At 37.1% G+C, this 23,311-nt stretch overlaps 1 protein-coding gene across 1 annotated transcript; it reads left to right on the top strand.

Moving 5' to 3' along the window:
- The first annotated feature begins 252 nt into the window (after window positions 1-252).
- LOC139734817 (uncharacterized) lies at window positions 253-8,617 on the top strand. The gene is made up of 7 exons (XM_071645602.1): window positions 253-261; window positions 774-888; window positions 3,673-3,933; window positions 4,181-4,459; window positions 5,044-5,319; window positions 6,046-6,318; window positions 6,586-8,617. The coding sequence occupies exons 1-7, from the start codon at window positions 253-255 to the stop codon at window positions 6,942-6,944; spliced, it is 1,572 nt and encodes a 523-aa protein (XP_071501703.1). The 3' UTR covers window positions 6,945-8,617.
- Window positions 8,618-23,311: the final 14,694 nt, after the last annotated feature.

Here is a 23,311-nt window from a genome sequence, read left to right as displayed (position 1 = left end):
TGCCAGTGGCAGAAACACTACGCTCTTCATCGGCGCCTCTGATACGGTAGTGTATCCGGCAAAAATTGTAATTCTCATCCTACAACTTGGAGGCTTAGGCAACTGAATTCAGACAAAGTGGGATGCATTAAAGATTGTCTTGGAAATAAACACCCAACGCATGTACGTAGGAAAGAGTAATTTCTTCCGCTGGGTGGCTCGAATTTTTCTGCCTTTTCACTACAGCGAAAGCCATCACGTTGAATGTCCTACATGGATAACGTTCGACACACTTACATTTTCAGCTGATTTTATATCATTTCAGAAATGAATTACTGATTTTAGGCCGTAGAGTAAGCGGCTATTCATTCTTATTATCGACGATATGGCAAGATTGATGTGAACAGCAAGGTATCGAATGGAATATATTATTGCTGTCATTACCGACATTAATCTTTGTCGATATAAAAGAGAAACGAAAAAAAAAAAAGAGAGAAAAGATTAGCCAGCAATGTCATCTGATATTAAGAAATAATCTTGTGTTGCATTCTATCAAGATAGTGAATCCACATTACTACGTACTCTAACCGTAGATTATTTTTATTTACATATCAAGAGATGAATTATTTCGGAAGTATTTTTTTCGGGAAGAAACTGCACTCGACGAATCTGACATGAAGTAAGTGTGAGGGCAATTGGCATGAAAAGCAAAATGATGTAGAATTTCATCGGACTGCTTACAGTATTACTATTCTCGACCCTATTACTGCACGGATCGCTGCTATCACTACAAGACTTATTACAACATCGAAAGTGTGTTGACCTTCACTCCTTCCGCTGATCATCATGGGAAGACGCTACAGTGCATCATTTCCGGTTCTCAACAATCAGCTACGCTAAATGTTAGACGTAAGTATTCAACACCATCGCCATTTACTTATCTTAATTGTGTGTGTGTGTGTATGTGTGTGCATGTGTGTGTTTGTGTTAAAATAGATGTGATAAAACCTGTAAAGATTTACCGCTGACAAAAAAATAAATAAAATTAGATCTCATTTAAGCCATCATGATGCACATTCAGTGCATTTCTCATTTAATTGGATATAGTTTCATCAACAACATAAAAAAGCAAAAAGCAAAAAAAAAATCCATACACGTAAAGTTGTCGGTAGTAGCGTTGGTTATTTTACTTTTTTGCCGGAGAAATCAGGTTTTTAGTATGAAGAAAAGGCATATAATTGTATTGTTTGTCAATTGCAGAAGGAAAACATAGATGTTATTATTTTTTTATTTTAATGCTGTTGTATGGGTAAACCGGCATTTACATTGGATTTTCAAGGGTAGGCCTACTGCCCAGACCACATGCAGTATTCTCCGCCAGGGCCATCATCAGGCGCATCCCATGTCTCACCATGCGATAAGCTAAGGGAATGCAGATGCATCTCCCTACAGTTTCAACGGAACTTTCATTGTAACATTGCAAATACGAGATCCTAGTTCGACTGAATACTTAAAAAATCCCAACTTTTAACAAACCATTACAAATAGCGGACACAATGTGAGATAAGTGGTCCATCATTATCAATGCATTGTTTTTCGCAAGGTGGTCCCTAATTATACACCATTTCTTTACTAATGCACTGATTTTCAAAATGAAATCTACATTTTTACTCATTTCAGCTTTTCCGTCATCTAGCCACTTTCATTTATGAGCGGCTCAGCTAATCACCGAAAAATCAGTTAATCCAACAAGTTGACAAATCATTTTTCTTTACTATAAATGCAATGTATTATCTCTTATAAAATGCGGCTGTAGGCCGGTTTCTCCTGTACTTGGTGCTCATATATATGTGTGTGTGTTTATGTATGTGTGTGTGTGTGTGTGTGTGTGCGTGTGTGTGTGTGTGTGTGTGCGTGATGTGGGTGGATGTGAAAACTTTGGAGAGATTAAGCATGTTTTTCTTGGCGCAAAAAGTGCATATTTGTGTGTGTGTGTGTTTTGTGTACTGTAAGGACTAACATGGGCAAACTCATTCATTAAAAAAGTTCAGCGTAGGTGATAGAAACATAGAATTTTATAGTTGTTGTTTTATCATAAAGCTCCAAAAACGGCATTATTGAAATCAAGAAGAGTCGAGAGACCAAGATTTATGATATTAAAAAAAAGATTGCTAGAGATTACCATGTGGGAACACAGTGACAGAAAGAAAGCGCTATTCGGACTGTATTCATCCGCCTTATGTTAAACGAGCAATCGTGAACCTGATGGCATTATGACCCATCCAAAGGACTTGGCAATCGGAATGAATTGCCTTGTCTATGGGTTTAAATGCTACTATCTGTGAACTCAAACAGAAACCTAACAGAGACAACCCACGAGTTACACAGCCCATTAGTTCGAGACTAAACAAATAAGGCCCACGAGACCGACACATTGTTGCCGACACGTGTTGCAATGTCGAACTCGTGGGGTGTTTTTACAGTTACAGCTCGTTATTCCGAAGGTTCGTTATTCCGAATTTCATTTTCGGATTAACCAATCTCCGGAATAACGAACCTCCGGAATGACGCCACAAATATTCGGATTAACGAACCTTCGGAATAGCGAACCTTCTGAATAACGAACAGCACCCGTTTTTACAATCCTAGTGTCGAACTCATTTGCTGTGTGACCCGTGAACTTTTTTTTTTCAGTGGCAAACTCGTGGGCTGTATAACTTGTGGGTGTTGGTCTCTTGGGATGATCCCCCTCTTCCTCTTCTGTTGATAGATTATCAGCGTACCATAGAGAAAATTTGAAAACACACTGTGAAAAGGATATATATCAGCGTATATTACCCCACTATTCGAGAGGCAAGTCACGTTTATTACAGACTAATAGAACATCCTTATCATTGGTTCCCGCAACATTATATAAATAATTTTTCACGTATGCAAGAAACGAAATGTTTTCATAGATCATTCGTTTGTAGCATCTTGCTTGTAGAGTTTATTCCTTTTGTTGGTATTATCATAGTGTATCAACAGTTCTGTAAACTTAACAATATGGACATAATGTAGCTGCTCCGAAGGTTTCAGAGAAATGATTGAGGTCTTGTAAATAAATATAGCTGTTCTATTCCTAAATAGCATCAAACAGGTTTTTTTTTTTTTAATTCCAGATATTAACTATACACAACATTATATGCATACCAAAATTGGTGCATATAACAAAACAATATGGTAGCTAAGGACGTTGCTTTAACGCAGACATTAACAATTTGTGCAATCACGTCATCATGGTCCGGATTCACGAAGGTGGTACAATCTTTGTCCATGGTTTAAACCATGGACAAAGACCTTAGTTTTGTGTGGAGCGCCAGGTGTCGCATGACCTATTTCGTTACGAAGTCAGTCATTCGTCGACGAAATGACTATTTCGTTAACAAAATAGGCAATGGGGCACTTGCTGCCCCGTACGTTTGTCCATGGTTTAAACCATGGACACAGATCGTACCACCTTCGTGAATTTAGGCCATTGAGTCCTACGAAAAGAGGTCAGGCCAGCGTAGTTCGCCAAGTCTGTACACGAGTGTGCATGCTTACATGAATTTCAAACATGCGATAAACAAAATATTTATTCTCTAGTTGATATGTTACAGAATTACAGTATTGACAAAAATTGATGGCAATCCAATTGTTACCAACACACAGATGGCCCTGCCGATGGTGTGATTAGTATCAAGACACGTGATCAGGGGTCTTCTTTGGAAATTGAATGTCACGTAATCCCGCAGAACCAGCCAGAGCCCGCTATCAATTCATACGTCATCAAAGCTGATGGCGTCACACTCTCCCAGTCATCTTCTCCTACTACTCGCCTTTCTCCACCGCCTCGTTGGTGCATCGAACTGTCGTGTGAAGGAACGAACGCCTTGGGATCGACATCGAGTACATCAATCTATTGCCCCAGAGGTATGGTACAATCAGTAAAGCTTCTTCTGAAGCCTCAATACAATCGCTTATACTGATAGGTCTTGAAAACAGTCCATTACACATTATACCATAAATAAAATCAATACGACTAAAATACTCAACAAGACTTCAGAAGGATTCTTTGACTTCAAACTAACAATACCTTTTCAGTTCTGTTGTTAAGTGTAGTTGAAGGTTTCTTAATGTTGGAAAATCGCGTTCCGATGTTTTATATTTCCCTGTACAGCACCTCCGCCAAATGATGCTATACAGGTTGAGTTCCAAGAGTCCGGTGATCTTAGGGAGGTCGGAGGTCACGTTGATTTGACTATATCCTGTGATATAGCCTCTCATACTCGACCATTCCCGCCTATTGACAGCTACGTCATCAAGAGAGATAGTCAAACATTGTCGACCTCCAACTCGTTCACCCTATCTCCTCGACCGGACAGCTGCACGAATATCACCTGTATTGGTGAAAATGACATCGGGTCGGCAACTTCTGTTAGAACCTACTGTCCCACAAGTAATAATTTTTCGTTTCATCGTATATCATATTAAATTAAATTACACCTATTCATGATGCCTTATGTGTTTATAGATATATTTGAAGATTTTCAATATACATGTATGTACATGAACTGTGTCCTATGTGTCGTGATATTAGCTCCGGCTATGAAATGCACACACGTAGCAAGCAATGTGCGATTTATGCATGGAGATATGTCAATGCATTTACATAGGAATATAATACCTGTATGAAAAAGAAAGGACAGGATAAACCTACGTGTTGTAGCATTTTTTGAATGTTTATCATGGCTGTTCATATCTCCTTACTAGATCAAATTCTCCTTTCCAGTCTAAATCTTAATGCCCCTCTTCATGGACACGGTTTTTTTTTTTTCGAAGCGTGGGCTATTTCTGATAATTATGACGTAATGATAGCTCTCCTTCAAAATGGTTGACCTTTTCTTTCTTCTCTATAACATTCCGCTGCCAAGAAACGATCCCTGTAAGGACTGCGAGCACATGGTGTTACAGCAAACCTCTCTCCTCATTTACTTCACCATGCAAACCTAAGCAATACATAACTGTAAAATTCGTTGGTAGATCCTCCTCGTGATCATATCATCAACATCGAGTTCGACGAAGGTTTGGATGACAGTGGTCGAGGTACTTTCACCATTTCCTGTCACGTGCCCGACATTGACCAACCCTATCCTGCTCTCGAATGGTACGAGATCAAAGTTGGAAGCGTGACAGTGTCAAATTCGAGCTCGTCATCGTTCATGGTGTCCCCAAGCCCTCCAGGCTGTACGGACGTCACGTGTATTGGCATGAATGAACTTGGTTCGACATCTACAGTGAATGAATTTTGTCCCACAGGTAACTTGTATTGATCAAGTCTTTTGCTATTGACTGGGGTATTAAGCCTGGGGTGCTACAAATGACGAGATTAGCTTTGAGCAGGAAGGAAATAAATAAACATCGAGAATACAAATGAACCACATGCATACATATTCTCAAAGCTTCATTAGCATTATTTGGTGTCATGACGATGCATATCAACATCATTGCATATTGTATTCAGTGAAAATAGTTGTAATTTGTTAAATGAGTATTAATGAGTATTCAAAACCTTTTAACTTTCATACTTACACATACGGACGATAGTCTCATTATGTCACTGTCTTTGATTTAGAACAGGATATTTTTGACCGAAACGAACCAACTAACACAACGATCGTTAAGATGCTTGTATGGTTTCCCCAATACTGCAGATATTTTTAACTTTACAAGAGTAAGATGTGTAGATTATCCCTTTTATTCCCGTATAATTAATATAACATACGAGTATTCAACAATTTATGCACTCAACAATTGAACCTTAGATAGTTTTCTTGAGGAATGCGAGATGTCCTCAAATGTATGATGTTTTAAACCAAGTTTGATACCAATGCCAAATTAAAGCTGTCACGGTGTTTAGTACATTTTGATGTCCGGTGTTTGTATTAATTTCTTATGTTTACACTGTGAAAGTATGATACCACTAATACATATGGATAATAATATACAATGTTTGTTTGAATTTCTTCATGATATCTAATTCAGATCCTCCCGGGGAAGACATCATAACTCTGCAGATTGAAGAGCAGATAGTCGCAAGCGAGGTTAACCTTGTGATCACGTGTCACATCGAACCACGTGACCAACCCACACCTCCAATTAACTCATACGAGATCTCCGTTGACGGCGAGACGATTTCATCGTCAAGTGTCCCGTCTGCGATTGTGGAATCTCGTCCCAACAAGTGTATCAACATCATGTGTGAAGGAAGGAACAGACGTGGATCAACGCGTTCAACGGATCTGTACTGTTTTAGAGGTAAATTCAGAATTTCTACTTTAATGATATAGGTTGTCAATGTGAGAATGTACTACGAATATCATTATACTATACATATAGCTAAGTTTCGATCTCAAATATGACACGATATGCTAGTCTAAGCAGGTAATACCCTCACATGATATTCTACAAACATAAATCTCGTACCTGTGTCTTGTCTTATCCTACTAACTGTGTTAGACTCTATAGTCTCACCTTCGAATAGCATGGTTACCTTAATCGTTTACGTATAATATCAAATAATAGATGACATAATCGATGTTCAGTTCAACGAGCGCGTGGGAGAGAACAATGGGAAAATCTACACAGTGGTCTGTCACATCGACGAGGAGTACCAGCCGACACCTGGTATCCATACCTTCCTCATCACAGCCGATAACGTCACTCTCTCATCCTCCCGCTCGCCGTCGACTGCCTTCACCCCTCGGGCCAACGGGGGCACCGAGGTCTCCTGTACGGGATGGAACGATTTTGGCTCCACCACTGCAACCAAGACCTTCTGCCCTTCAGGTAGGCTACTCCATAAAACCCTAAAGGCTTTTAAATCAAAGCTGTCTGCAATATTTACCAATAACATGTCTCATACTCTTGAGTATTTGGATTAACATGTACATTGCAAATGAGATCCTCTCATTTGTATCTTAATGTGTTCTTTGCAATCTGCAGTGGGAATTTAATAGTAATAGAGGTCATCACGTCAGTATTATCATGGACCTACTACACATGGACATTCATTGTATCGTTAATTAATTCATGCACCCGTACGTCTCAAAAGCGCCACAAAGACATTTTTAGCATGCTTCACTGCTTTGATCCCATGATCGTCACCGCCAGCAAGCCGGGAGAAGAACAAGACGGAGATTCGAGAAATCTAAAACTATATGCGCAGGAGAAAGTAACTCACAAAAATCAAGTAAAGTGAATGTGCAGTTGTGGTGTATGTTAGGAAATCATACCTCAAGCAATTTCGCTTGGGAGAAGCAGGCAGTTTTTAAAAGAAAACTAACATTTTGGCAAAGTGATTGTAATCTGTGATCTCAATATTTCACTTTTCTCCAGCTTATTCCAGAGTAATGATAGAGAACAGATATATCTTGCCATTAGGCAAGATCTTTATGCGTGTGCGAAAATGTGCAAATCAGCAATTACCCATCTTTTGGCACAACATTTGTCATGATCTCAGGTTTGCTGCTCCTCATCATCTGTATTTATTCAAAGACATTTCCGTCTGAAAAAGGCACATCCGCGAAACAAGACTGAAATGAGGGAAACGATCCTTTTAGTGACGATACATGATTACACAATCGTTATTGTCCAGACACCTGAATGTACTCATTAAGATGCACATAATCGGGTGTCGGTGACAATCATTACATCAAAGAAAGACTGCCGTGTACAGTCCATGTATGTATATTAGGTCCATGGTATCATCCAATCAACATCAAAGTAAAACAGATATCTGGGTAATATTTGAATATTCCGAGATTTATTAAGATAATTTTTTATTTTGATTTTGCTCTCTGAAATAAAAAATACACACCATACGAACTGCAAAGCTGGTAAAGAAATGTAAAGCAGAACAAAACAGGCATTAGTCTAAAAAAAGGTAATTTTCCCCACTACTTTGAATATTGTGGGTGTCTTTCTTTTAACTAAAACATTCCTAAACAAAATGTTACGATAACAAAATCCACACACCCACACACACACACACACACCAACACACACACACACACACACACTAATAAACACGCATGCGCGTGAATGAAGCATTTTTTAATGAAGAGATGTTGAATAATTGGCAGTTTTCAAAAATATTCACAGATTAAAAATATTTTCCATGCGTATTATGTTGTTCTGTTTTTGCGCAAACGTCGTGGCCTTTAAGGGCATTCTTGATCGAAGGACACTTAATCTCTGACAAATGGGAAGTGAGGGAAATATCATATGATATCATATCAAATGAAGTTACAGTTTTTAAGAAAATCAAAGTAGGGATGAGGGATGTGATCGAAAACGACTTTTCAATTGCACTCAACTTTCAAAACGGTTCGATTTTGTCAGCCTCGTACTCGTCTCCATTATAAACATTCCTTTCATGAGGTTTTGTCATTTTGAGTATGCCATGAAACGGTGGAATATTGAATGACCGTTTATACATAAAGGGTCTCCTTCACCCAGATATTCTTACTGTACCTTTACCATTATTATCCACACGGTAATCAAGTTAATGAGCCCGCACGTTTTGCCGGCGATTGAGAAACTTGTACATTTATCAACCTAGCATATTCCGAAATCTTGTTTAATACTGTCTTCTTGACTAGTGAGCATTTGTCTCATTGTCTTTGATAAACTCGTAAAAGCTGTGGAAATAATAGCAGAATTTCAGCGTCAAGGAGCTCTGCAACGATCGTCGACAACTTACGCTCTTCTTACGGTCGTGTTCTTCCTGTCTGTAATCGTCTGCGTCGCTTACGTTAACAGAAGAAGAACATTCTTCCTCCCGGACGAGGTATTTAAAAGATGATCAGACTACAATGCCACAAGAAAGCACCAACACCCTTCACCTTGCACTTCACCAGAGTAAAAAATCGTGTTTAAAGTGTTGATCACCAACTTGTTTTCAAAGCGTAAATATTGTGTAAATATAATATAACATAAATCATATAGATATACGCGTCTCGACACCTTAGCTTGAATGAAAACATAACAGTTTGGTCGTTAAGGTTAAAATAATTCAATTTCATATGTGCAATATCTTTCTTTTTTTCTTTGAATGTGTGCCATTATGTAAATGCGGTCCAGTACCAAATCTTAAGTGCAACATGAAGGAAATAATCTTTTTTTTTTTTCAGTGAAGGTGGCTTACATCGTAATCCATATAACGAGGGGTCTTACGCAAGTATAGCGAGCACTGTAAATAGCTATAAACAGTGTAGTGTATTGACTTACTGTGATATTTCACAATAGCTTGCACCTATAGATTTTACAGCGATGATTTTGATAGACAAAATAGTGTACATTCCCGCCTGAAATTGATTGGTTTTCAAATTCGTCTTTTCAGGTGCAGAGTCTCGACCAGTAAACGGATTCATCATGGACTTATGGAATACTCCTTTTCCTTTGAGAGGATAGTTCATTTTCGCCCCATATATGTATATTAATGTGACACTGGATAATCGTAGAGAAAGATTTGATCAAGTTACTGTGCCATTACAATGAACTATGGCAATCCTAGTCGATCACATGTTCATAAAATGCACGAGTGTGCGGTTTTCTGATTTATTTTTTTTTTCACTTCACCCAGCGTTGTTAGACATTGAAGCAATCACCAAATTGTCGAATTCATGCAAAATGTTCTAGGAAGTTATTTGTCATATGAAATGCGAGCAAAAGAAGAAAAACAAGTCAAGACCTTTTTTAAAAATTGTCATGTACAGTGTAGTCAGATTTATTTTCCATGATCAGATCTGCCATTAGCTGTAAAACGGCATTGCTGGTAATTAAAATACAATGCTACAAAATATTGTTTTTACTTTCCTATTCAATTCTCCCATTTGATTCCAATAACTATGTCAATATGTCCGATGTGTTCATACAGTATCCTTGCAACTACAACGAGTTCTGGTTTGTTTGAACGTTTGTCCCAAAACTAAAAACTGTTGTATTTTCGAATGCAAATTGTACACATTCACAAATAAATTACCTTCTCCGTTTTAATAGTATGCAACCTCGATGTCTCGAATATACATCAATTAATTCGTTATTCTAGGACGGTATTTACCCAATACTATACTTTGAACATGCCAAGGTTGCTACTTTGAAAGGAAAGATTTGGCCTTTTTTTATCTGACTTTTGTTATGTCAAGATGTAAGTAAACGGATTTACTTGCTCAATTATTTCGTGTTTCTCAGTTATAAGTCTAGTTGCAATGAACGTTAAATTGTCGGATATTCCAGAACTGAAACGGGAAGGTGAAATCACATTTTCACCTCTCTCAATAAAGCGATCGTTTGTTGGTTTTGTTTTGCCGCTTGACTTATTACTGACTTCTCCTCAAACCAGTTAATATTCAAACAATATTGCAATGTTACGTATATTTCTACTTTATAATGGTAAGTTCTTTAACATACGAAACCTTCTATCTCCAGTAACAATAAAATCATGGTATTTTAAAACACATGATTGCCCTGTCATGAATGCCAGTCATCAAGAGAATAAAGCAGGCTTATTTCCATAACTGTCACTATGCGTTTTAAAGTGTCTATTGTGTGCGGATATAGGAGGTAAGACTGTCATCGTAATACCTCCCTACTCATTGTTCAAAGAAACAAATAAGATTGTGATTGAGAGGAAAGAGTGCAGTAAGAAAATTGTAACTTAATAATGTATTTTGAGAACTGGTATATTAAAACAGCTGCGTCGATGTACGAAAGTCCAGTGTAGATGAAATGTACGTTCACAAAGTTATGAAACGTGGTAATCCGAGGTGATCGAGAAATGCAATAGGTATTTGCAGAAGCAAAGACCAACATATTTAACGCACCATCATATTTATTGATAGAACGAAAGAAAGAATACGTGTGAAAGAATGCTAATATTGCTAAGGCACAGAGGGAGAGGGAGCTAGGAAGAGAGTGAGACTAAAAAGAAAAGATCAGAAGAGCGAATATTTAGGAGGCAAAAATAACAAAGTGAAATGCGAATATTCATAATACATTGCATAATGATCATAACACATATCCATACAAATCATTGCAATTGTTGTAATTACTGCATTCATTGTAATTAAATTTCCACAAAGCATGTTATCAATTTTGGAATGGTCGCACTGGATAAACTCTGCTTTTTAGTAAGTCCTTAAGTGTCAAAAAAGTCAAGGAACCTACGTATCATGTCTGTACTTTAGTTCCTCCTTCCAGTACTGTCTACGTGATGAATCAGGCAAATTTCATTGGCAACCTACTCCAAGTGCTTTGAATTTAGCAGATTCTTTCTTCGTCCTTGCAAAAAATACTAGTACTCAAAATGAGACATTCACCGCTCTTTTCACGATTTACCGGATTGTTATGTAAAAAAGAAATAACGTTTAATCTCTGAAAACGTGATTAAGACATGAACAAACAAGCAACAACACAGGCAAACACTTTTTTAACAACGAAATCTAGTAATGCGCTGGATCGCAATTTAAAATGTTATGTCTGGAATCACATACACGTACAATTCAGACTTTATAACCAACTACCTCTCGGGGTGTTTACGTGTTAGCAGGCATTATGATATGAGACATTAGACTATTAACTCTTTATGTGCCATGGTGGAAATCCCCTGTGTGCCATGTTATTCTGAGACACGAAGGTATTCATGCTTAGAGAAAGAATTTTGTTTTTCCAATCTGTATAACTTCTACAAATTTCTATTGAGCTGGACATAATAGTGAGCAAAGTTAAAGAAGAATGCCAAACATTATTGCTTCTATATACAATGTATAACAATTCTATTTTCTTTTGAATTACCAGTTGCTACATTACTGTAAAGGAATGACTTTTGCACATAAAATAGAGACAGAAACTTAAAGTGTACATGCAAAATCTAGTTGGGAACACCGTTTGATAGTCATTCACCACATAGAATGCAAGCCGTATGTGAGAGGAACAAAAGCGCGAGAAACGCTTTGATTGTACCGCGGGATTAGCGATTTATCGATTGGTTTTGGCGGCTTTGTTTGTTGAGCAGAATATGCGAAGTTGGCACGCCGTCGACTGAGTCGGACGTGCGAACGTGGCACATAAAGAGTTAAGAGAAAGTATGGCATGGTTCTGTAATGCTAATTTCCTCGGAAATAAAAAAAAAATGTGGCAATTTCATACCTTACGACGTAATCATAGTTACACCTCAGAGGCATGATTATGATTATTTGACTAACTGAGATGATTAGATTTTGATAATATATATCACATTTGTTTCAAATTGGAAGCTTTAACTTCCATCTGATTGTTTTATCTTATGCATATATATATATATATATATATATTATATATATATATTATATATATATATATTTATATATATGTATATATATATAGAGAGAGAGAGAGAGAGAGAGAGGGAGAGAGAGAGAGAGAGAGAGAGAGATATGCATTATAAACAGGATGATTATATATTTGTAAATTCTGTCTTCTGAAATTACCTCATGTACATAAATCTTGATTTTCCAAGACATTTTTGCCACAGAATCTTGTAAGGGATTGAAACCCCAAATTTCATTTATTTGTGAGCGACTCGCTTACCTTTTCCTTGGAGCGTTTTGCGATTACAGTGGAACAATTCATATATTTTGAAATAGTATTAAAGAAATGAAAGTTATGAGAACATGGCAATAGGGAAATACTCAAATTGACATTTAGGCGACTTGCCTTCTTAAGCCACCACCTCGTGGTGGCGGGTCAGGTAGTTTAGATATTCGATAAAAACTGATTATAAATTTGAATGCATGACGATGCATGTGATTATTCAAAATGCAGTTTGATGTATCATCCGCCCGCTGGGAGACGAAATAAAACTTTATAACGACAAGTTGTGCATTTGGAGTTTAAAAAAAATGAACCAGTGTTCTAATGAATAAAGCATTACATATGACATATTACCTGAATAGTATGCTATTGCTATTTAATAGCAGTTGCGTCCATTGAAACACAAAGAATGTACAAAATATGTTACGAATAAACTATTCAATTCGATTTCATAACCTCTTGGATTCATTCTATTTTGATTAAGAGTTTCCATCAGAAGGAGTGATAACCATCAAGTTTCACGATCAATCGGATCCTGACGTCGAGTCTGGTGTTATCATTGAGTGTCACGTGACTCCTCACGACCAACCATCTCCACCCATCGCAATGTATGAGATAACCGTTAATGGCGTCGAGCTATCGAGATCTTCTTCACCTCAAACTCGTCTTTCTCCTCTTCCCCGCTGGTGTGTGGACGTGTCGTGCAAAGGAAGCAACGGATTCAGAAATACAACGACAGCGTCTATTTACTGTCAAAAACGTAAATAGTCTTCGTTTATTTTTCAAGTGCTGTCTGTAATTCAGATGAAAATTTCTGTGCAATGTTGTTATTGTTGTTACGTAGAAGGGTGCGTGGAATTGTATCCATAAAACAATGTGAAAGGAGTATTTACATGTACAACAGTACGAGTCTTGAATTCGAAAGTTTATTCCGTAGTCTTCATTTTTTATTCATTGTTCCATATTCCACATTTTCGTACAACACAACAGTCAATTTGAGACGGGAATAAACAAATGTATTAGGACAAAATATGAAGAACCTACTGAAAAGCAAAAGCTTGTAGGATTTAGGCTTCGTAGTAATAATAAACGCTATTATAAAGTACAATTTGTCAATGACGAAAAATGACGAAACATGCGAGAATACAATATGTGGAGAATATAATGAATTTGAAGAATCGACAAAATGTAATGTTCATGAAATTAAACTGCAGGTTCCAATGCTAAATAAAGTAGCAGTTTAATCAAGCAAATATAATTACCGACCGAGGCATCATTGTGAGTACGCAAAGATATTTCATGTGATCACGATCAAATTAAAAGTAGGATAAAAAAACAATGGCTTCAAGATTTTGCTTAAAAGAACTAAGAAAAGTTTTTTGTTTGCACGAGTTCGCTAGGAAAGCCATTGATATTACTGGTGACGATGGTATGGCCTTGTCACACTTCAGTGCAAATATTGGCTAAAGTATTTTGATATTACGATCCAAGTATCTTACAAAACCTTCGCTTGACTAATCGCCATACATGGGTAGATGCACCTGCAGCAGACGCCCTATCAATCAGACTTCAGGAACAACAGGACGCCAACCATCCAGAAGGAAACCTTTTGGTTACGTGTCAACTGAAACCACGTGATCAGCCGTACCCTCCCATCCACACATTCGTCATAAAGGTAGACCAGGAGATAGTTTCGTCGTCAGAGATCCCTTCCTTTATCATAGCACCTCGTCCAGACAAGTGTACTCACGTGACTTGCCTCGGTCAAAATGGAGTTGGCTCTGCATCGGTTGAAAAGACATACTGTCCTACAGATGAAGGTAAGGACCGAAACAGCCTTGTTTATATCATAATTGAAGACATAAGAGGAGTATAATAATGGAAAATGTAACATCATTCTGGGTCACTAGTGCATCTGTTTAGGTTCATAACTCGGGGAATCGCCTTTGAGTATCATAATATGAATACAGTGGCATTTGAACTAGTTTTTACCAGTTTTACCTCTTCGGTCGTCGCCAAATGAAGTTTGAACTAAGGTGTGCCATTAAAAAAAAAGACTTGGGGTATGCGCAATGTTTTGAGTGTACGCAAATTCTAGTCTTCAGGGTTAAAAAAAAAAACGTGGCGCCATTAAGCTTTCTTTAAAATGAAACAAATGACATTGAATTTGAAAGTGCTTATAATCCGTGCATATGTTAGGACCCATTACCGGATCAGTTTTGTATAACTGTAACTTCTCCCAATTCAGTTCCGACAAGTCTCCATGAAATCATCTCCATCGTGACGCACGATCGAGAGAGTGAAAACAAACTGACGATCACGTGTCTTACTGACCCGGGAAACATTTTTGACACTTTCGAAATCGTAATCGACGGTGAGGTCCTGTCTTCTTCATGGCATCCTACCGTCGTACTGTCACCTCGTCCTCACAAGTGCGTTAATGTCATGTGTAACGGAAGCAACGTACACAGATGGAGTACTTCACTCGATCTGATATGTCCAGGAGGTAATAAGTTTTTGTTTTAACATGAATTTAAATTAAATTAAAAGAGGTTGTATATATATATATACATATAAAGGGTCTAGTCACTGACACTATCAACTCTGTTGTTTGGATTGGAGATCTGTCTGAAAATGACATAAATGTAATACACCCCAAAAATCGCAACATAATTTCAAATTCTACATCGCTATATCGAACTTTCGTTATAACTGAACAACTTAACAACAACAAAATGTATTGTTCATTATCATTGGGAAGTTGATTGCGCACTGTAATAATATGTTACATTCATGCAACGCGTGTTGCATCCCAACAGATAAGTTTTGTCCAGAGATGGAAACTGTAGAAGGAGTGTTGCACCAGGAATCCACCACTGCAGTATTGTTAACAATCGCCTTCATCTTATCAGTGGCTGTGTGTGTTGCTGCAGTCATCAGGCGAAAACAACTCTCTTCTCCCACCGAGGTGATGTAGCATCTTGATATAGATATATTTCTTTATAATAAAGTCGATTTTATTTGAATAAGATAATAATTACAATGTATATATGATACAATTGTAATGACTGTTATTTATGGCACAGTATGATATTATGTTATTAGTGGTAATCTATCAGTTTTCTAATTATATAAATTAACATGTTGTCGTCTCTGTTTTCAATCAATAAAATTCACAGCACATGATTATCACGTTGATTATACTTCCATTCACAGGATTTCCTTTATTCATTGGATTGGTTTTTGTAAAACTAAGCATATTTCCGTGTAAATACCTTTCTCTAATTCCGTTTTTGTTTGAAATAAACATGACATGAAATGAAAAGATATGAAATGAATTGATGTAATAGAAGGCTCATCGCTTTATCAAACTCGTGTATTTACAATATTTGCCATACCAAGGACTGTTTTTGCTAAGCATGTACAGTAAGCATGTCAATATGCCAGCAATTAACATCTCTAACTCTGTCTGTCTTTGCAGTTATCAATCACAGACGAAACATTATAATCTAAGGTAAGTATGACTGGAGAGACAAGGACTGACCAAGCGGCCAGTAGCACAGCGACTACAGTGGAAGACAGCCTGGAAGAGCTTAATCATGCATGACGATGTCCCACAAAAAAGAGCAAAAATGGAACTTTCGAGAGTTTGTGGACAGCATTCACGACAACGTGGTGTCAGCTAAGCATCCTTACAGACCGGCTAGCCAACCATAAAACGTAAAGCTATTCCAGAAAAACTAACACCCAGTTACATCTTCGAAGCACCGTCACAATCAGCCTCAGGCATATTCAATAATTTGTAAATATATGTGCATCTGTAAGTCAGTATCACGCTATAAAAGGAGAGCGACAGTTGTCCATTTTGGAGTTGAGTTATTACCATTAACACATTACTTATCATTATTGCTGGGTAATCGGTTAGGCTATCTATTTTTTTTTAATCCTAACTCTCAGAATAAGCTGAATATGTATGCACATGAATCAGTGGGTGATGTTGAACTGCTGACACGATGAATATCTTACTTGCACTCAGTATCCTCACAAGTCACACCCTTGTAGACAGACACGCACTTGTCTATATGAATACTGTATAGTAAATCAAAAGAGATTACAATAAATGAAGTGAAATGTTGTCAAAGTCCTGATCATGATGAGATTAGTTACACATGATTTAACTTCTTGCAAGCATGTATATTTACACGACCCCCTCAAAGAAAAGCGTTGTATATTATTGATTCATTTATTTATTTCCTAACTAATCACGTTTTACTTCATTGTAAAAATTTGATTTACTACATGCTGATTTGGCCAGCTCCTAATGTTTCTTCAATTCTAGGTTGTTGAAGTAAAAGAAAACAGGAGCAAAAAAAGAAACAAACAGACGAACAGAAAATATCAGTCATATAGATATAACTATAATTATTAATATTAATACTATTAATTTGTTTAACGCTTAGATAAAAGGAGTACGCAAACAGCAGTAGGATACTGTTATCGAAAAATACAATTTCAAGAAAGTTTTTGAGCATCAGTTTATTTTACCTCTACTCCTCAGTTTGCTCTTGAAAGGTTGTCCATTTAAAAGTTAGCCTTATGCAGGTTTTATGAATATGTCATTACCTTCTTCATCATTTAAAAATATTAAAGCTGCATATTTTCAATTGTTAATCACAGTCGTTTTCTTATTTCTTGTGTGTTACGCTGTTTTGAGAAAAATTGTTGTATCAGTCAAGTCAGTAAAAGACTGACTTTTAATGAAATATCTTTTAACTGATTAATAAACTCTTCTCAAACTGCCTTAATATGGCGTTTTATTTGCAATCACACAAAGATATACAAAAAGCGTGTAGTACAATAACGTAGTACATTGTATGTATATATATATATATATATATATACATGTGTGCGTGTGTGTGTGTGTGTGTGTACCTTTATTATAATTAGCATATTCTTTTTTTTTGTATTTCTGGATTTTATTGATCAGAACAAAACATTGTCCTTTTTTCATATGTAATATGACATATACATTTTTGACATCACAAAATTAGAAACATTTTTAACAGCATTCAATGACAATAAAATTACCAGGCGTCGGATCCTTTTTTGGACTATTCTCTCTAACACAAGTTAACATCAATACACTCTTGAATCATATACACAGAGAACGTGGGAAAAAATGAAAACATAAACTTTAGTGTAAACGATAACTAACCAAAGCCACAGAATAATTATCTTCGTGTAAAAAGAAATGTGTTGCTGTTATACGTTGTCAAATGCACCTCGATATGCAATGCTTCCAAAAAATAGGGCTACCCAAGAAGACCTTGTTGGCAGAAGTATTATGCGGTACATAAAAAACATTGTTACAATATGTGTAAAATAATGTGAAGTGATAATGCAGACACTAATACATCGGACCAAAAGAGATCTACACTACTTACATTGCATTGTTTATTGCAATAATTGTGACCCTGCACCTGAAAACAAAAAGTCGCCAGACATGAATTTTTAGTTATAAGACCATATTCTGAAAGAACAGACTTTAAGCTTTAAAATGATGTATAACTCAAATCAAATGGACTCTTCTAACCTATCTAAATACTGGAAAGAAAGCACAAACTCAGGAAAAGTGTGAACTGAGAAAAGAGGCTCTGAAGTACAGTGTCTATTCAAGCGCTTAATCTTTACCAAACCGTGCTGGCTGTGCGATGAATGGGACAAAAAACAGGAAGTAAACCACCAGAGTAACAACAATGAAGGGATTATCAGATTAAACTGAAATGAAGCATGCCTCATTAACACATTCTGTCCATAATTAACGCAAAATTTCAAAGCAGTAGCACTATCCTTTCAAAAGTTATTAGAGTTGAAATTGAGGAGTGTGGACAAGGTTTTTCAGAAATGAAAAAGGGATTCTAAAGACACACCTAATCACACTATTCTACCAAAACTGTTCGAGATAAACTGCTAAAAACACACTTTCCTGCCCGTTTTATGATCCCAAATTTTAGCAGAATGTAAAAGAAGACCCGCTCTTTCAGAAAATATGAAAAAGTCAAGTTCGGCTAGGTTGACTCATTTCACTTATTTTCAGTCCTCACGCAAAATCAGTGTGTGCGACTTTATGTTCGTTTTGAGGTGCACGGTCACATATTGTTGTGAAGCTTCATCCTCTGAAAAGAAAAAAAAACACAAAGTAAAAAACCAAAAAACACCAACGTATTCAACGCATTTGAGTATTCAAATTCATGAAAACTCTTTGACAATATCATGAAAATGTTTTCATTGCAATTGATTGACAAATTCATGAGTTTGAATAATTTCATGAACTTGAATAATTACGCAGTAACCGCTGCATGCTATAAGGATTAGAACCAACACCTGCTGTCGGGCGAAAGCTCGGTGGTCTAATGATTTGTTGGGAATTCACCAGGAGCTCCTGCCTCAGAGAAGACAATCTATCAGTAGAAAAGTTACTAAAGCGTGGCCTATCCGTTGCCGAAGAGGGCATGTTACCAAATCCTACTTTTGAAATGAGCTTTTCCCCTCTCTTCCTCACACTCCATTTCTTTTTTCATACTTATTCCTTGTGTCAATATTTGTCTTTTTTATTTTACTATTGCTTCCTTTCACACATTGGATGGATCAGAATTTCATGTTTGTCACACCCAGCGTCAGGACAAAGGGTTTTCCTGCCTCCCCTCCTTCTTCTTACTGTTCTTGTTCTTGTTCTTCTTGTTAGTCTTGTTCTTGTTCTTGCGCCTCATCGTTATGCTTCTTGTCTGTTATTGCTTGCAGTGTAATGAAATAAAATGGTATGAAGCAAGAGAAGATACACATAAAAAAGTGATTTGAAATTCTGAAATAAAAGAAAAATAAACAAGCAGTCGTTAGATACTTATTTTTGTGTGTTACTTTCACCTTCTGATTTGTCTCTTGGAGGCATATATGTCAACAAGAATCTAGAGGAGCCCACATGAAATCTGTTAGAACTAAATAATCTCGCATGGAATGATGTGAAGCATATATCTGGACATATTTGCACGGCATTGAATGTTAAATTTCCTAACATCCAACGAGTTTAAGACGTGTTTGTTTGTGATTAGGGGTTCTAGATTTTTTTCAGCATAAGCGTTTGGTCATTGTGTTCGTGTGCGTGTGTGTGTGTGTGTGTGTGTGTGTGTGTGTGTGTGTGTGTGTGTGTATGTGTCGTGTTTGAGCCCTTTCTGTTGTGTGTTACAGTGGCCTTACTGCTGTTGAAATGTTTGTATGAGATATCGCACATCAATATTCTCACTGGCTATGACATGACAAACATGCTTTTAATATCAGTAGAAAAGTTACTAAAGCGTGGCCTATCCGTTATTGAAGGGGGCGTGTTACCAAAACACTGTGAACAATTCTCTTACTAGTATTACAACGTAACTGAAGGAAGACGTGATTTGCCGTTTGTGTCATATTCATTTTGATTTTAAGACGTAAGTGACCGGTGTCCAATGTCGTGTCTTCTGGCAGTGGAGTGTCACAATAACACTAATGAGGAAGTATAATTCTCGCCTCGCTCTTCATAGGCTTTGGCTTTCCAAACAAATGAAATTATACCGTCCAGGATATAATTTTGTCCACTTATTCACTTATCAGTGCATGGGGCATGCAGCTGGGGGAGGTACCTGTGGCATAATTTACCTTGTTTAGATTTCTTGCGCGATGCGTTGTATGGGACCAATGCAACACATTTAAAAATGAAAAGAGATGTGACAACCATTCAAAGACTACACTACTTTGACTAAGGAAGCATGAGGTAATGCTGGAATCTGAGGCAAGAGCATTGCCGCCCTCTTCCCTACATGAAATATCATTTTTGTCTCTAATAACAGAGCTTTCATTTTGTATAGATTTTTGCCTATTCTGTATATGCCTTGTTGTTTTCCTTGATCCCCCTCCCCCCGTTTATATCTGGGCTCGTCAACATGATTGTATCTTGTGTGGGGTTTAGACAAAGGAACAGTGTAATATAGGTTTTCCCGGTCAATTTCATACTTTTGTCATTCAAGTTCCTATTCCGAGCATTCGATTTCACGCATTCCACGCTCGCAGCACTGAACCAGCAATCAAATTCAAAATCCGGTCATTCGAATTCACTATCCGAGCATTCAAATTCACTGTCGGAGCATTCAAATTCACTAACGGAGCATTCAAATTCACTATCGGAACGTTCAAATTCACTATCAGAGCATTCAAATTTAAGAGAGGAGCACGCATTTCATCAATAAGCATTCAAATTCATGTCAAGCTGGCGACAGAATCTCGTCGGTCATTCAAATTCGTGAATAGGCAACCATGTTCCAAATAACTGCATACAATTTAAAAGAAGTCCTGAATTTAGTTAGTTTTGGGCCGTGTATGCATGTGTTTCTCATTTGGCTTTGAATATATTGGGATTTATGATGATTATTTATTTTGCAGTAGAGGTCCACCTGTTCATTGACAATTTTGAACTCGCACTTAGCAAATAGGAATATACAGGCACATGTCCCTCTCGGATTAGACATAAAATGGAGGTCCCCTGTGTAAGAGAGTCACAACTCATGCACGTAAAAGATCCCACTTCATTTATTCATCGCAAAGAGCAGAACATCTAACTGGACCCCATACGGAAGACCAGCTTTTGCAGCTGAATATGGGTTATCCAGCCATCTTCTTTGATAGAAAAGGAAACAAACAAACAAAAATTAGGCACTGTATAGGCCTACAGACGAGCATAATACGGAGGGTTGGTTGACACTTTTGAGGAAAAAAAAACAATTTCGACTATATTGAAACTGATACATGAACATTTTATACGTGCTGTTTGTTGTGTCAGTATTGCTGTCTTATTGATTTACTTTTGCGGGACTAAAGTGAGCTCATTGTGTGTCAGTTTGTCTTAAAGTGATGAACTGTCATTATGTGGTTGGTGTTGGGGCGTTGTCAGTATACAATGTCATCAAGAAATATGATTACTATTCGTTGTGTTGTTTGGATGCACTGCTGATTGGACATTGCAATTTGAAATTTATTGAGATGAAAAACAAAGAATACATGAACAGAGAACAATTTAGAACGTGTAAACAGTCCTAATTGCACTATATGCAAGCATTCATTGGTTGTGTTGGCCCCTTTTCCTTTCTTAAAAGTCTCCTCCATTTTCCTCGTTAAATTGATTGCACGAAGTAAGAACTTGACCGCCTAAAAATGAATTTGAATGCTCCAAACAAGCTCATTGGGACTATCACGTGACTATCGCATGAATTTGAATGCACGAGTAGGAAAATCGGTGCTCGCATTTTGAAATTGAATGCCCAATCGTGAATTTGCTTTCACGAAAACGAAATAGAACGCTCATAAATGAAATTGATCGCTCGGATTCTTAATTTGAATGCCCGAATATTTTCGCGTGCGTGCGCTGCGTGAATTTGAATGCACATTAATGAATTTGAGTGACAAAAGTATGAAATTGACCGGGAAAACCTATATGTTTGACTTTAGTAATATGACACATTCTCCTTTATAATGGGAAATAAATTCGATTTACTGTGGAACAAAGAAATCATATACTGGTAAATATCTGACCGCCAAGCTAAAGATAAAAAAGTCGCAGAATAGGATTCTCTGTAATGGACCAGAACCTGAGTTGATCGACTCAAATTTTGCACGGTATCTCACCTGAGAGAGTAATCTATTCTCTACCTACTGTCAAAATTTGGCAGCTTAAAAGTAGCAGTTTTTTTTTTACCATTATTTCTCCGGACAGGCGCTGCTTTCACTGTGAACTAAACCAGGTTTTCATTTATTCTTCTGCACAGCATGCTTGAATGGCCCTAATCTTTAAATCCTAATTTTCTACCTTTCGTATAAAACTGCATCCCCTAACTGTCTCTCATTTCAATCACTCTTTGAATGGGTTATAGGATGGTCCAATTCTGACTAGTTCATATGTGACCATGAATGCATGCATCTTGCAAAAAACCAACCAACAAAAAGTCACACAACCAGATTTAATTTGATGAGGACGTAAAATAGGTAACAAGGGTCAACCTAGTCAGTGTTTAGTTTTTGATATTTTTTGAAAGAGCAATAAATCATTTCAAAGTTTGTGATCATGAAATAAATATGAAATTGATTTTTTGGGGACGTTTTCTAGAATATTTTTTTTTCGCGACGTGTGTGTGATTAGGTATGTTATGTCCCTTTGAATATCTTCAAAACCATTTACAGCCTCGTAACTTTCAATCTAACAACTTTTGAAAGGATAATCCTATTGCATTGAAAGTTTGATGTTTTTTTTGGTCCCACGTACTGCACACAGCACTGCTGTGTAAGATTAAGTACTCGAACCGACCGTAAACTTCAAAGCCTCAGTTCTCAGTAAACACTTTTCCAGAGGGTGCACATTCTTTCCATAATTCAGATGGGTTAGGAAAGCCCATTTGTATTGACTTTTATGTCATTTTGAAGCTTAGGGTCTGATATTTTAGTATCTGCCCATCGTGTCTGGCTCCATTTTTTGTTGTTTTGTATTGCAAGGCCACATAACATTTTAAAGCACAGAGCTTAGGGCCTATTATTTTTAGCAATGTAGAAAAGTTGAAATTCATTTTGGCCTTCTTTTTTGTGGGTTTTGAGCTGGGCGGTC

Source organism: Diadema antillarum, unplaced genomic scaffold, assembly GCF_040938485.1.
Source record: "Diadema antillarum isolate AM-2024a unplaced genomic scaffold, OU_Dant_1.0 seq00000547_RagTag, whole genome shotgun sequence".
NCBI classification, from domain to species: domain Eukaryota; kingdom Metazoa; phylum Echinodermata; class Echinoidea; order Diadematoida; family Diadematidae; genus Diadema; species Diadema antillarum.
Note: the sequence above shows the minus strand (reverse complement) of the source record. Positions and strands in the feature narration are given on the sequence as shown.